At 39.6% G+C, this 13,626-nt stretch overlaps 2 protein-coding genes across 4 annotated transcripts; both read right to left on the reverse strand.

The window, feature by feature from the left end:
- Positions 1–2,832: 2,832 nt before the first annotated feature.
- Positions 2,833–8,477, reverse strand: LOC111666505 (E3 ubiquitin/ISG15 ligase TRIM25-like). 3 transcript variants are annotated; one of them, XM_023421844.2, is made up of 8 exons: positions 8,346–8,477; positions 7,924–8,195; positions 7,480–7,797; positions 6,844–6,936; positions 6,665–6,749; positions 6,457–6,546; positions 6,087–6,143; positions 2,833–4,965 (listed from the first exon to the last, which is right to left on the reverse strand). In XM_023421844.2, the coding sequence occupies exons 2-8, from the start codon at positions 8,179–8,181 to the stop codon at positions 4,433–4,435; spliced, it is 1,434 nt and encodes a 477-aa protein (XP_023277612.1). In that variant the 5' UTR covers positions 8,182–8,195; positions 8,346–8,477; the 3' UTR covers positions 2,833–4,432. The 3 variants fall into 3 exon arrangements, with proteins under 3 accessions (XP_023277612.1, XP_023277613.1, XP_087034281.1); XM_023421845.2 differs by having other exon boundaries at positions 7,924–8,190; positions 8,346–8,460; XM_087178155.1 differs by lacking the exon at positions 8,346–8,477 and having other exon boundaries at positions 7,924–8,336.
- A 1,358-nt stretch (positions 8,478–9,835) lies between these two features.
- LOC111666479 (uncharacterized) lies at positions 9,836–13,586 on the reverse strand. Its single transcript, XM_023421806.2, has 4 exons — positions 13,218–13,586; positions 12,788–12,927; positions 12,510–12,603; positions 9,836–11,635 (listed from the first exon to the last, which is right to left on the reverse strand). Exons 1-4 carry the CDS (start codon positions 13,474–13,476, stop codon positions 10,686–10,688), a joined length of 1,443 nt encoding a protein of 480 aa, XP_023277574.1. The 5' UTR covers positions 13,477–13,586; the 3' UTR covers positions 9,836–10,685.
- Between the last annotated feature and the right edge of the window lie 40 nt (positions 13,587–13,626).

The following is a 13,626-nucleotide window of genomic DNA, read 5'->3' on the forward strand; positions in this document are numbered from 1 at the left end:
CACATTGGTTTAGTTTAGATTAGGTGAAAAACCTTCAAAAAGTAGAAACAATAGGCAGTTATTACATACTGCAGTACAATATACAAACAAAACATTCTTACAAAATGATAGCCTATGTAACAACCAACTAAATCATCAAACAATAAATTATCAACAATCAATCAATTGATTTTCAAAGATATCAAACAAAGAGAAACATAGGCCTACAATAAACAATGAACAATCAATCATTTCCCACCAGCAGTCGCTCTGGAGTTTTGCAAGCAGTTGGTATAGCAAAGCACACTGTAGCAGGCAAGTCTCTCCTACAACAGTGTTTGTTGGAATGAATTTCTCTCTGGAGCTGCCTGACTAAAAAGGGTGGTGAGGACTTGAGATGAGGTGATTTGTGATTGTCCTCAGCTGGTAGCAATTGACTACCTGCAATAAGTAGTTCTTCCTCTGGGTGAGAAAATGTGTGGCTTTGCCATGTTGTGACTGTGGGAGAAATGGGGCTTTTTCTTCTGTGATTTGGTTTTCAGTGCAAACAACAACAACACAATGTCATAGTAAGTCATAGAAAAGTCATAATTTAGTAAGGCATAAAAGTGATCGTATAGTAAGACACACAAATGTCATAAAATAATAAGACACAAAAATGTCATAAAATAATAAGACACAAGCACGTCATAGTATAGTAAGGCAAAAAAAAGTCATAAAATAAAAAGACACAAAAACGTCATGGTATGGTAAGGCAAAAAAATGTCAAAAAAACATCATAGTATAGTAAGGCATAGAAATGTCATAGTATAGTAAGGCATAAAAAGTCATTGTATAGTAAGACATAAAAACATCATAGTATAGCAAGACCTAAAAACATCATAGTATAGCAAGACCTAAAAACATCATAGTATAGTAAGGCATAAAAAGTCATTGTATAGTAAGACATAAAAATGTCATAAAATAAAAAGACACAAAAATGTCATAGTATAGCAAGGCAAAAAAATGTCATAAAATATCATATTACAATAAGGCATAGAAATGTCAAAAAAAACATCATTGTATAGCAAGACCTAAAAACGTCATAGTATAGTAGGGCAAAAAAATTTCGTAAAATAATAAGACACAAAAAAAATTCATAGTATAGTAAGACATAAAAAACAATTCGATACCACACACACTTTAATTGCTTCAGAATCTGTTTATTTGCTTTAGCCTTACATTGCTTTATATAGAGCACACATTTCAACACTGTAGGGTTACATAGGCAATTTTCTGTTGTTTTAATCATTTGCTTCTTTGTGTTGAGTTATCGCGGTTGTTGGCAGATCGTTTCCTGTTGGAGCAAAAGGCGTGGCTGAAGGATGAGGACTCTTAAATCTGGGAGCCACCTGATTGGGCCAAGCCAACTGTTGATGCCTTATGGGGGAATGGGGGGTCAGGTTTAGTGAGCTTTGCTTGTTTTATAATGTTCATTTAAATAAAATCCCTGTTTTTTCAAAACATTCCTGTGTTCTTGTTGCCTCACTGCTTGGTCCCTAACAAAGGCATAAAAGGTCATAGAATAATAAGTCATAAAACGTCATAGTGTAGTAAGGCCTATAAAAGTCTACGTATTATAAGGCTTAAAAATTAAAAAAAAAAAAAAAGTCAGAATAGTAAGGCTTTAAAACTTCATAGTATAGTAAAGGATAAGAAGTCATGGTAATTCATAAAAAATGTCATAGTATATTATGGTATAAAAATTTCATAGTATATTAAGGCATTAGTTGCCAGTAAATCTAACGTGCACGTCTTTGGATTTTGGGAGGTCGCCATGGTACTTGGAGAGAATCCACGCAGGCAGGAGAACATGAAAACTCCATGCAAGCTTCAATTGGGCCCCCAGGCCCAGGGTTGGTACCCAGAACCTTCTCACTGTGAGGTGACAGTTCTAACCACTGTACCACCGCACTACCGTGGCATAATATCGCATACGAAGGTATAAGTCATAGTATTCATGATGACATTTTCATGGCATTTTTCAACAGAAATTAAACTCATTCTTTGATATATCCACCATTTTTGGTTTACTCCTTCTAGCAACCTCACTGCTAGCCTACAAAAGACAGAAGCCAGGGTTAGCTTGCTAGTTAACACTAGCTAACATGGTTAAATAACATCAGTTGACATTTTCCTGATGATGTTAAGTATCCACTGTGATATTCTCAAATTACTTGAGCCTTCAGATAGCCCCCACCCTTTCAGTCACTCAAATTCTAGCATGCCTAAATCGGTTGTCTTGGAGACTTAGCCTTTTGGAGGGACATTGGAATTATCTAATATTACTTCACTCCAAACATAGTGCAAACAAGTTCACTCAAATATTGGTAGGGAGAATTCTGTCCTCCCAAAATATTGGAAGGGACATGTCCTGTTCACATGCAAACCTACACCCTTGAACGACACGGTTGTTTTTCCTGTCAAAGTGTTAAAACTGTCTATCATTCATTAAAAGAGCTTCAACATTGAGGTTTATGTATTTTTTAAAAAATATATTATTATATATAAATTATATTGTCTCACAGTGCAATCATAGCCCCATATTGATTTCCCTCTTATGAACACTTTGTATAAAAATACTGTATATTGCACACTTAAATTGATGTTGAAATAAACATCTACAATCAAAGGAAATACCAGTTAAGTAAACATAATATACACGCCCCTCCAAAAGTATTGGAGCAGTGAGGCCAATTCCTTTATTCTTGCTGTAGACTGAAAACATTTGGGGTTGACATCAAAAGATGAATATGACACAAGAGATCAACATTTCAGCTTTTATTTCCAGGTTATTACATCTGGATCTGATACACAACTTAGAAGATAGCACCTTTTGTTTGAACACACCCATTTTTCAAGTGAGAAAAAGTATGGGAACATGTGACTGACACTGATTATTCAAAAAATAAATAGCGCTGAATGTCTACGCTCAGTTTCAGAATTGGGTTTTGCCTGTGCAGATTGCATTTATAGTTAGAGCTGTAACCAACATGAAAACCAGAGAGCTGTCTATGGGTGAAGCTGAGAGAAGATGGAAAATCAATCAGAGCCATTGAACAAACCATAGCCATAGCCAGTACAACCATTTGGAATGTCCTGAAGAAGAAAGAAACCACTGGTGTACTAAGTAATAGACGTCGAACGGGTAGACCAAGGAAAACAGCAGTTGACGACAGAAACATTGTGAGAGCTGTAAAGAAAGACCCTAAAACAACTGTTGGTGACATCAGCAACAACCTCCAGAGGGCAGGAGTGAAGGTATCAGAATCTACTGTTCGCAGAAGACTTCATGAACAAAAGAACAGAGGCTACACCAGAAGATGCAAACCACTCATTAGCAAGAAGAATAGGAAGGCCAGGGTGGAATTTCCCAAAAAGTACAGAGACGAGCCTCAGAAATTCTGGGACAAAGTTTTATGGGCTGATGAGACAAAAATTAACCTTCACCAAAGTGATGGAAAGGCTAAAGTTTGGAGAAAGAAAGGATCTGCTCATGATCCCAAACATACAAGCTCATCTGTGAAACACGGTGAAGGTACTGTCATGGCTTGGGCTTGCATGGCTTCTTCTGGAACTGGCTCATTAAGCTTCAGTGATGATGTAACACATGATGGCAGCAGCAAAATGAACTCAGAAGTCTACAGAAACATTTTGTCTGCCAATTTAAAGAAAGATGCAACCAAACTGATTGGGAGATCCTTCATCATGCACTCAAAACACACTGCAAAAACAACAAAGGAGTTCATCAGGGGCAAGAAGTGGAAGGTTTTCGATTGGCCAAGTTAATCTCCAGACTCAAACCCTATAGCGCATTTTACCTGCTAAAGAGGAGACTGAAGGGAGTAACCCCCCAAAACAAACAACAACTGAAAGAGGCTGCGGTGAAAGCCTGGAAAAGCATCACAGAAGAAGAATACAAAAGTTTGGTGATGTCAACGGGTCACAGGCCTGATGCAGTTATTGCACGCAAAGGATTTGCAACTACATATTAAGTCTTACACACTTTAATCTATTTTAAGTCTATCTGTTCCAATACTCTTGCTCACCTAAGAATTTGGTGTTCCGTTACAAATAATGCTATCTTCTAAGTTGTGTATCAGATCCAGATGTAAATACCTGGAAATAAAAGCTGAAATGTTGATCCCTTGTCTCATATTCATCTTTTGATGTCAAACCCAAATGTTTTCAGTCTACAGCAAAAATAAAGGAATTGGCCTCACTGCTCCAATACTTTTGGAGGGGAGTGTACAAACCATAAAAGAATCTCCAATACAAAAATATACCTGAGGCAGCTCAGCTTATAGCTTTGACTTAGTTTGGTCTTTTCTCTTAGATTCCTCTGCTTTCAGAGAAAGCCACTGGACCTAAGGCAGTCTGGATGCAGTTGCAGCTGAATTGTGAATCCAGAGATTCAGAAAGCTTTGACAATAGAGGCTCTGCTGAGTGGATCAACACGGTAAAGCCCCAAACCCAGACACACTGGCTGAGTCAGTTTAGCCTTGAACTCATGCAGCTTGGTGATGGTGGACTCCACAGCGCTGAATGTGATGTTGCCTTTCTCAAAATTAACCATCACTGCTATTCGGCTGCTCTGCAGGGTTACAGGGAGAACTGTTTTCCCACCATTATGGTAAGCAGACAGCTCGCCTTTGCCGTTGTGTGTTAGGCTCCAGGATTCTCGATTGTTTCCAAAGGCACTGTTGTACTTGCTTTTGCGTTCGATGCTCTTGTAAGACACAGCGATGTCCCAGTACCCCTCAGCCTGCACCTCCCAGATGTGGGTCCCAGAGGAGAAGCACCGGGCTGAGAGGATCTGCGGAGCTTCATCAAAGCGATTGAAACTGTTGGGATAACCCAGCTTGCCTTTCACTCTCTCCACTGTTTGGAAGTCAGCAGAGACTCCCAGGAAAGGACTGACAGTGTCCACGTCCAGCATGAGAAATCCTGAGAGACAGACAGACCATTTAGGTTTACATACACCATTTTGATGCTACTCCAATTTATAATACATGAGCAAAATACAAGTAGTTATTGGCATGAATATCATTTTCTGGGTTTTGAGGACTTCAGTAATAGATGTGATGTTTATGCAACGCGCTTCCCTGAGATCCTGCATGTGTCATTTTACTTACATGTATTTTCCTTGAGTTTTTGGTTGATGACATCTTTCAGTGGAGCAAATATAAACCTTGTGCAACGCATAAGATTTCATTCACAACAGTGTCAGAGAGTATTTCCATATGCATTATACTGTAAAAGTCTAACTAACATGCCAAACTCAAGGGGTTTTGCAGCTACAGCCTTGGTCTGGTATGGCCACTATCGTATGGCAGCTAATGTGAGCTAATTAGATATTTCTTTGTAGTTAATAATATTTAGCCAGTTTGTTGACTTCATGACTTATCCTTTACTTCTGCTGTTAGTTTTTCATATTTATCATTATCTTTGTTTGTTGTTTAGTAAGTTACACAGTATCACTTTAAAACCATAAACCTCTCTATTTGTGTGTTATATAGATTATATATTATATATATTATAGATATAGATTCTGGTTTCAGGAACCAGGATAGCCCCTCATTCCAGTTTAGAGACACGAGGATACGTCAGGAGAATGGCGTTATCTGATAGATTCTCTGATGTGTAAACATCTCATAGAGGTTTCTGATCATTCTCAGTCATGCTTTCAGGTGCCTCAACTCAAATTATATAGTAGCCAGTAAAGGACAAAAAAGGATGATTAAAAATGTAACGATGGTCAACATGCTGAAATAAAAGTGGGAGTCTCACAATGGTGATGCAGATTAAAGTTTTTATTGCTTTTATCGGTCTCATATTCTTTTACTGATGATGAGATGGAGAAACTAAATCCAGAGTTGTACATGCAAGAGTGTCCAAGTAGCCAGAGAACCAAACCAAGTTCATCCTCAACTATTGGGGCAACTTAGTTGTCTCTACCCAGCATTTTAAAATCTTTATTTATAGTATTTCCATCAGGCTTGTTAGTGTACTCCAGCACAGACATTTCCATTCAGACGCCTTGTTTTCAACACATCAGTCTTTCGTACCTTTATCTTCTGTTTCTGGAGGTGTGTAGCTCTTCAATGGATGCTCAACCAAGAGTTCTATGTAGGGATTAAAAAAGTTATATGGATGAATATTTATTGGAAAACAACACAGAATGTTTATGCAAGTTGGATGACTTAATAATGAAGTAGAGCATGAGATCAGAAAGCACAGCTGTTGACTGATTCTAGTTCAATCCCTGTGATTTGAAATGATATCACGTGTCTTTAAATAAGTTTTTGGAAACATTAAATACAAGTTCTCAACCTTTCGTTTATTTTTGTCCACCCCCAATGATTTCTTATGTATTAGCATTAATCTTATAAGTTTTGTTGTTGTCACATAAGAGGCAACAGAAATTTGACTTCTTACCTGCAATGGTGGAGTAGATATGATGCACACGGTTCTGCTGCTTGTCCAGTGATTCTCTTAGTGTCTGATTTTCCACAGAGTAGTTATAGGCTGTTTGGAAACAAAGACAGACATCACTGAGTGCAAATTCTTACTCACACACAACAAACACATGTATATTATGGCGTTTTTATAAGCTGATTCCAAGTTAAGGATATAATTCTCTTACCATAATACAGAACGATGAACCACATACAGAGCAGCACCACTGTGACGCTGTTGAGGCACGAGTCAGCAGGGTTCACTTTAAGTTTCTGTCAGAAGGAAAATACATACAAGATATGAAAAGGGACAAAATGCAAACCCTTCAAAATCACAGATATTGAGAATTTGGTAAATAGGGCTCACCTCACGTTGGATGTCATCTTTCAGTTTTCTTACAGAGTCAGTGGATTCTGTGATTTGCTCCTTGAGCACCGTGAAGCGCTGGTCCATGTACTCCTGTTGAATCCACACACACAGTATTACCTTAAACAGCCCCTTCACATCCAATTTTACCCTTTCATTTTCCCTTAATGAGCCTTAATTTGAAAAATCATCATAAACTACCTCAGGCAGCATCATATTCTGCATTAGCCTGTTCCAGGTCTTCAGTAAAGCTTTATGTTTCTACTGATTTAGATAATAAAACCATGACTCCATGTTTGCACTGTTCATTAAAATCATTTCTTTAAGATATATTTGAAAATTGTGGGACTTGTACTAGAACGTAAAACAAAATTGTGTGGGTTTTCTGCACATTACAGAGGTTAAGAATAAATGAAGAATGAATGAGGCGGGGCGGGGCGGGGAACTGAAAGTCAGATTTATAGAATCTCAGGGACTTGAAAATCCTGTTTTTCCACAGCACAGACGGGACTTTCTCTCCTCAGTGTGGTTAATTTCACTCTATTCACTAGAAACTGTTGATCGCACCACCTTCTTTTGTAAAGGATAAGATTTTTCTTGTGTAATATGGTGTGAAGGAGATTTATTCAAACTCACAGTCAGCTGTCTCCGCAGGACAGTGGAGGCCTCACTGGCGAGGTTGTGCTGCTTTCTCTCCAGGGCGCACATGTTGCAAATGTAGCGCCTGGACGTGTTGCAGTAGTACCTCAGCACCTCATCCTCGTGCTGTGGGCATTTCCTCGCCTGGAGGTCACCCAGAGGCCTGACCACGGGGTGTCCCGTGAACACTGGAAGCTCCTGGTGGTCCTTGACATGCTCTTTGCACATAGACACCTCACACTTCAGACACGTTTTTATAGCCAAGGTTTTTTTCTCTGGGCAGCAGTCGCAGTACACAACTTTTGTCTGCTCCTCCTGCTTATAACAATCAAATGCAGAGATGTGGAAAAAAGTGTGTCAGGCATTTCTAAAGTTTTTTTTTTTTTACTTCTAAGTGTATTTTTGTGGGTGACAGTATGAAAAAAGGTTTATAGCAGGTACCCTCCTCCTCCTGTTCTCCCTGAAGTTTTCTGCGATGTTAGCCAGCGCGTAGCTCTTCTGTACCTCGACAATCTGTCCAAAAAAAGACCTACAGTCGGGGCAGCGGAAGGGAAGGTCTGAGGAGTGATCCATCAAGTTTTCCAGACAGCCCATACACATGCTGTGACCACAGGGCAGCTGCCGAGGATCCTTGAAGATGTCGTGGCACACTGTGCACATTAACATTTCCTCGAGTTGGGTTTTCTCTGTATCTTCCATTCTTGATCCCTGTTCTTCAAAGAGTACATGAGGACAAAAACAGCCGACAGGAAGGAGTTAACTGCAGAGCTGCTGTCTTTAATAAACACGTCTTACTTCGTTTGTTTTTGAATAACTCATGAGTGCAAGTTCATGGGTGCAGCAATCAGTAAAATGAATCCTACCTTCAAAGTTAAAGCTAAGTCAAGGCCTCAGTGTTGTTTGTCTTCTGTCGTCCGTAAACACATCGCTAAAAGTGAAAGCACCGCTGAGTTTACGTTCGTACTTCCTGGTGGGCGGGGCGTAAGAGGAGGAGGGTTAGGAGCCTCTAAAAATGACCTACCAATTTAAAAGTTGAATACAGGATTAAATTATCAAAATACTATTATTAGATATCACAAAATTGGTAATATTCTTTATAATTGCTATTTTTTATTTAAACAGAATGAGTAAAAGAAAACACCCACCTGTTTACAGTTATTTTGGCTGATAATTTAGACTATTCAAACACAGGTGTAGTTTTTCACATTAATAAGGATTCAATAAGTGTCCTGCTATTTGTGCATGTAATTCCTATATGATAAATACAAACACAAATATATAAAATACAGAATTTATTTTTCTTCTCTGCCTCACCGTGATGTTAAACCGGTCGACATATTTAAACATAAACACCTTACCGAGTTGCAAACTTTACTCTAAAATCGCACCCCTTTGTCTCAAAGTTATTAGTCAGCAATAAAGTAAAGTAAAACGTATTTACCTATTCACTCTTTCCAACTTTCTGACGTACATCGTATTTAAACGTTGTAAACGTCCGCACTGAAATCTCATCATCATGACATTCAGACGTTGTCTATGTTTCCGTGGTTACAGTGCTAACAGGAAATGCTACGCCAATTTAGCATCAATTTCTATGACGTACATTCACCTAAAATGTAAATATTAAGTGAGAAAAGGGGGTATAAGTACAGGTACGTGTATTACGGTAAATGTTACTAGAGCATATGAAAATAAAATGCCTGCAGCATGTCTGGCTAAGACATTTAGTGACCCTATAGAGATTAGCTCAACCGTGCCTGTTATTTGACTGATAAGGCGGCAAACTATCTAGAAAGGCGTTTCCATAAACGGTTCATGAACTATAAAAATGTATCTGGCTTGTAGGAAAATATAATTAAATAAATTCACTAATGCTCATGGGTTTCTTATTTCCTAATGAGCCATTCGGTCTGCAGTTATAAATGTTAATCAGTATTTAAAATAGGATAATAACCTTCAGCTCTGTAGTTACACATTAAGTCATAAATAAAGCAGACACTGAGTTTCTCACTTTCAAAATAACAATTTGTCTGCAGATGTCCAGTGGCTGTTCTCCAAAGGGTCAGAGGTCATTCTGTCCATTCACTGTTTTCTGGTGAAGGTAACAGCTAAAAAGACAAAGCAAGTGTCATTTTGGAGAAGGATAAACAGCATTCAAAGCGATTTTTCATAACCTGGCAACCCAAAAGTAGTTCTTCTTTATGACTTAAAAGTGATCTATAAAGCATTACAAAATATCTTAAGAACCATCAATTAAGAGTGAAAGTTTAAAAAGGGTGCTTTATTAGAAAGCATCCTTCCTCATTGTAATTATAGTGTGTATTAATGGTTCACACAAAAAAAATTTAACATATCTCTTTGCCACAAAAACGTTTTTTTTTTATTAATACAAAAGAAAAAATGTTATATAGCATCAGAAGCTGAAAAAGATGAAGACATACATTTGTCAGTGTAATATTAAGGAATATAAACCCTTTTTTATGTCTTTATAAAGAAAACATATGTTTGACCATATGTACTCATCATAGCACAATTATTATTCCAAAGTGTTTTAACATTGAAATCAGATTTCTAATAAAGTCAGCATGGCTACTAGGATGAAGGAGGAAGTCTACATACATTCAGTAATCAGAACAGAAGAAATACATGACATAAAAAGATAAAGTTTGAAACAGGAAAGAATATTTTACTGATGCTTTTCTATTCATTTACAAAACACAACAATGTCCAAACAGCAGCAGAGAACTGATGTAGTATAACTGGTTAAAAGTGCAAGGAGGAGGGACTTCCTTGCAGACTGACCACGTGTTTCTCAGACGGTGTAATGCTAAAAAGTGTTGAGTAGTTGTAAAACTTTTACACACTGCCCAAAGTCCCAATATTGGTCCACATTCACAAGAGAAAAGATACAGCAAGATATATGAAACAAAGACAAATAATACAAAAACATCAGTAGTATACGTTTATAAAAAAAAAAAAAAGAAAAAGAAAAAGAAAAGCCTGGATCAAACTACAACTGCGATTACTGTCGTTTCAACATAAACCTCTGGAATGGCTTTCAATCTCAGCAAATAGTCTTGATCTGTATCTCTCGTAGCTTTGACTCTTCCTATCTCAACTTCACATGACCTTTGTCTCCAAAAAAAAAAAAAGAGTCTGAGGTAGAAAAACACAACCGGCCACTGACAGCTGTTTTCCCACAGCTACAAGCCAGCAATCGTCCTGAATGAAGGGACAAAGAATTCACACTGGCTCAGTTTGTGTTTGTCCAGATTCCTCATGATCCTGAACATCTTCCCACACGTAGTGCAGCTGAAGGGCTTTTCTCCAGTGTGAAACCTCAAGTGTGCTTTCAGATTGTCTCGCAGACGGAAACTTTTGCCGCACTGCGTGCAGTTGTGCGGCCTCTCCCCCGTGTGGAATCTCACGTGTCGGCGGAGACTCTTCCTCAACGCAAACGTCTTTGTGCACACCGAACACGAGTACGGTTTCTCTCCGGTGTGGAAGCGCTCGTGCCTCCGGAGAATCTTTCTGCGTTTGAACGTTTTCCCGCAGATGCTGCAATCGTATCCGTTGCGGGAGTGGGTGACGACCCCTTGGAGACGCCAAACGCCGTTTCCACACGGGGTGAAGCAGCAGAGGCGATGGCCCGTGTGAGGACCTTGGTGGCGACGGAGGTCTTTGGGCAGACGCCAACCGCCTTTGCAGTTAGTGTCATCATCCTGAAGCTTCATCTCTGAATCGGGCACCGTGAGCATGTTCACCAGTTGTACTGAACAGGGACGCATCAGCTTTTGATCTGGACAAGTCAGTTTCAGTTTCATTTGGAGATTGGTCTTCGTCTCCTTTGGCGTCTGGATCCGTTCCCAAACCCCAACCTGAACAGGAGTCACGGCTCCATCAGATGGGGACGGACTGTAGGCGGTTCCTTTGGCGGTGCTGACGCAGGCTTGCTGAGGCTCGGCCTGAACGGCTTCCTTTAAACTCTCAGATTTGGGAGCTGGTGACTCTGACTTTAGGATCAATGGGCAAACAAACTTCTGCCCAGAGGTGATACCACTTGTGTCTGGCTGGATCACCAGAGGCTTTTGTTTAGTCGAAGAGCTGTGCGTAGACCCATGGATCAATGCGTCTGTCCATGTCTCTGCACAGACTGAAAAAGATTTGGTCATTTATATATATATATATATATATTGTACATTCCCACCATCCTGTCCTCATTCAGCCTCAACTTCCCTTCACTTCTTCTTGTTGAGATATACTGGTAGGATTTGCATTCTCACGTCTTATTACCAGCAGACGCTTGGTTTGATATAAGAAAAATCTCACTATACAATTTTATATCAACAAACATCAGGGAAGGGAAAGACAACAATTTGTTGATATTGTAGTTCACAACAGCTGCCACTAGGTGTTAGTAAAAAGCCATTTTTACCGATGGCTCCTTTAAGTTGGACAATTTATGACACTTCTGTTTTATTATTTCTTAATGTGTAATCTCATGTTTATCCATCCTTACTTCCTTTTTTTAATTTGCTTCTGCTCTTCAAGGCTGCAGGGAAGTTGAACCTTTCCCAGCATGCAATGGGTCAGTTACTAGTTTACGACAGGGGTATATTATGTTCATGTTTGTCTGTTTTTCATTAACAGCTTAATGGACATTTGTGGAAAGTGCTACACAAATATAATCCATATTATTTCCTGTCACTTTTATTTTTTTTGATTACTGACAGGATGATAAACATTACAATCAACTCAAAAAAAATCAAAAACTTGTATTGTAAAGTATCTAGTTTATGTTGAAAAATAAGTTGAATTTTATAAACATGAATTAAAATAAAGTGTAGTTCAAACTAATTGCCTGCGAATGTGGTAAAATTTGTTTAATCTGTACTCGGGAATTCAAACCTACATAGATAAAATCCTAATTAAGTCTGATTTGTGTAATATGTCTTTGTTCCTGCTTCCGGGCTGTCAGTGCGTTTCAGCCTTCGATTTCAACTCGCTGCTGTGGGTTTTCTTCTTACCGTGCAAAACAACTTCTGTTTGGGCGTCACTATCAGCTGGAGACTCTGTTTCAAGGACACTTAATTCCACCATTTCCACAGCCCCTGCTAAAACCTGATTAAAGAAGAAACATAACAAATTCTGCATGTTGCAACTCCTGGGACAACACATTCTTTTAAAAAAAAACAAAGTACTGCAATAAGAACAGGCAAGGCTATGATGACATGCTAATGGAGAAGTCACAAAGCTCCCCACAGTTTCACTCTGTTCACGGATGATTTACACAATTCTCACTGACCTGTTCTTTCAGAGGCGACCACTCGGGGTCAACATGGCCATTATTTTCCGCCGGGAGGATTTCGGGTGGAATGAAACACTTCTCCGCCACCTCCCCCTTACACTCACCGAGACTATCACCATCTGAGAGGAGAGGGGAACCTGTGGACAAGAGAGGGGGAGGGGTTCAGACATACATTCCTTTGCACTGGATTTGCAAATGGGGAGCAGCCTGCAGGGGTGCAACAGTTACACATGGACACGCTGCATGCAAGAACTAAATGCACATACGCATAATGGCAAATGTGTGTTGACTGCATCGACCGTGTTTCTGTTTTTCTTCATGTAGTTCAAGCAGCTGGTCTGCACTCCCCTCATGCATCAATCCCTGCAGCCTGACCCTGGACGTAAACAGGAAGTCGTAGCATTTAAAGCTCCAAAAAATCACTTACCAGAAAGCTCCCACCGCGGATAAATACCGTCGTCCACTTGCACTCCGATGCTGCGCTTTGTGTCGGCAGTCGATAAACTATCCGGTTTCTCCAATGTTTCATTTTCCCTTTTGTCTTCATTGCGGCCCACCTCCATATCGACAGCCGAGGCTTGGTATTTGCTCTCGAACAGTTTGGTCAACTCCACCGTGGCCGCTTTGACAAGCGCTCCCAGCACCGACTCCACCTGCTCCTGGAGGTTCACGACGCCGGCAGACATTTTGTCCGCTCCAACTGTGCAGAAGTCAGAGTTCACGCAAAATTTAACAAAACAGCGGAAGAGCAAAATTAGTAGGAGTCTTTATTTACCAGCGACAGCCACATGGCTCGCAGAAAGAAGAGGCGTGTCTCGTCCTGGCGCATGCGCGCC

The sequence above is a fragment of the Seriola lalandi genome, unplaced genomic scaffold (assembly GCF_002814215.2).
Source record: "Seriola lalandi dorsalis isolate HSWRI2012SDOR001 ecotype SW California unplaced genomic scaffold, Sedor1 jcf7180002054677, whole genome shotgun sequence".
NCBI lineage: Eukaryota > Metazoa > Chordata > Actinopteri > Carangiformes > Carangidae > Seriola > Seriola lalandi.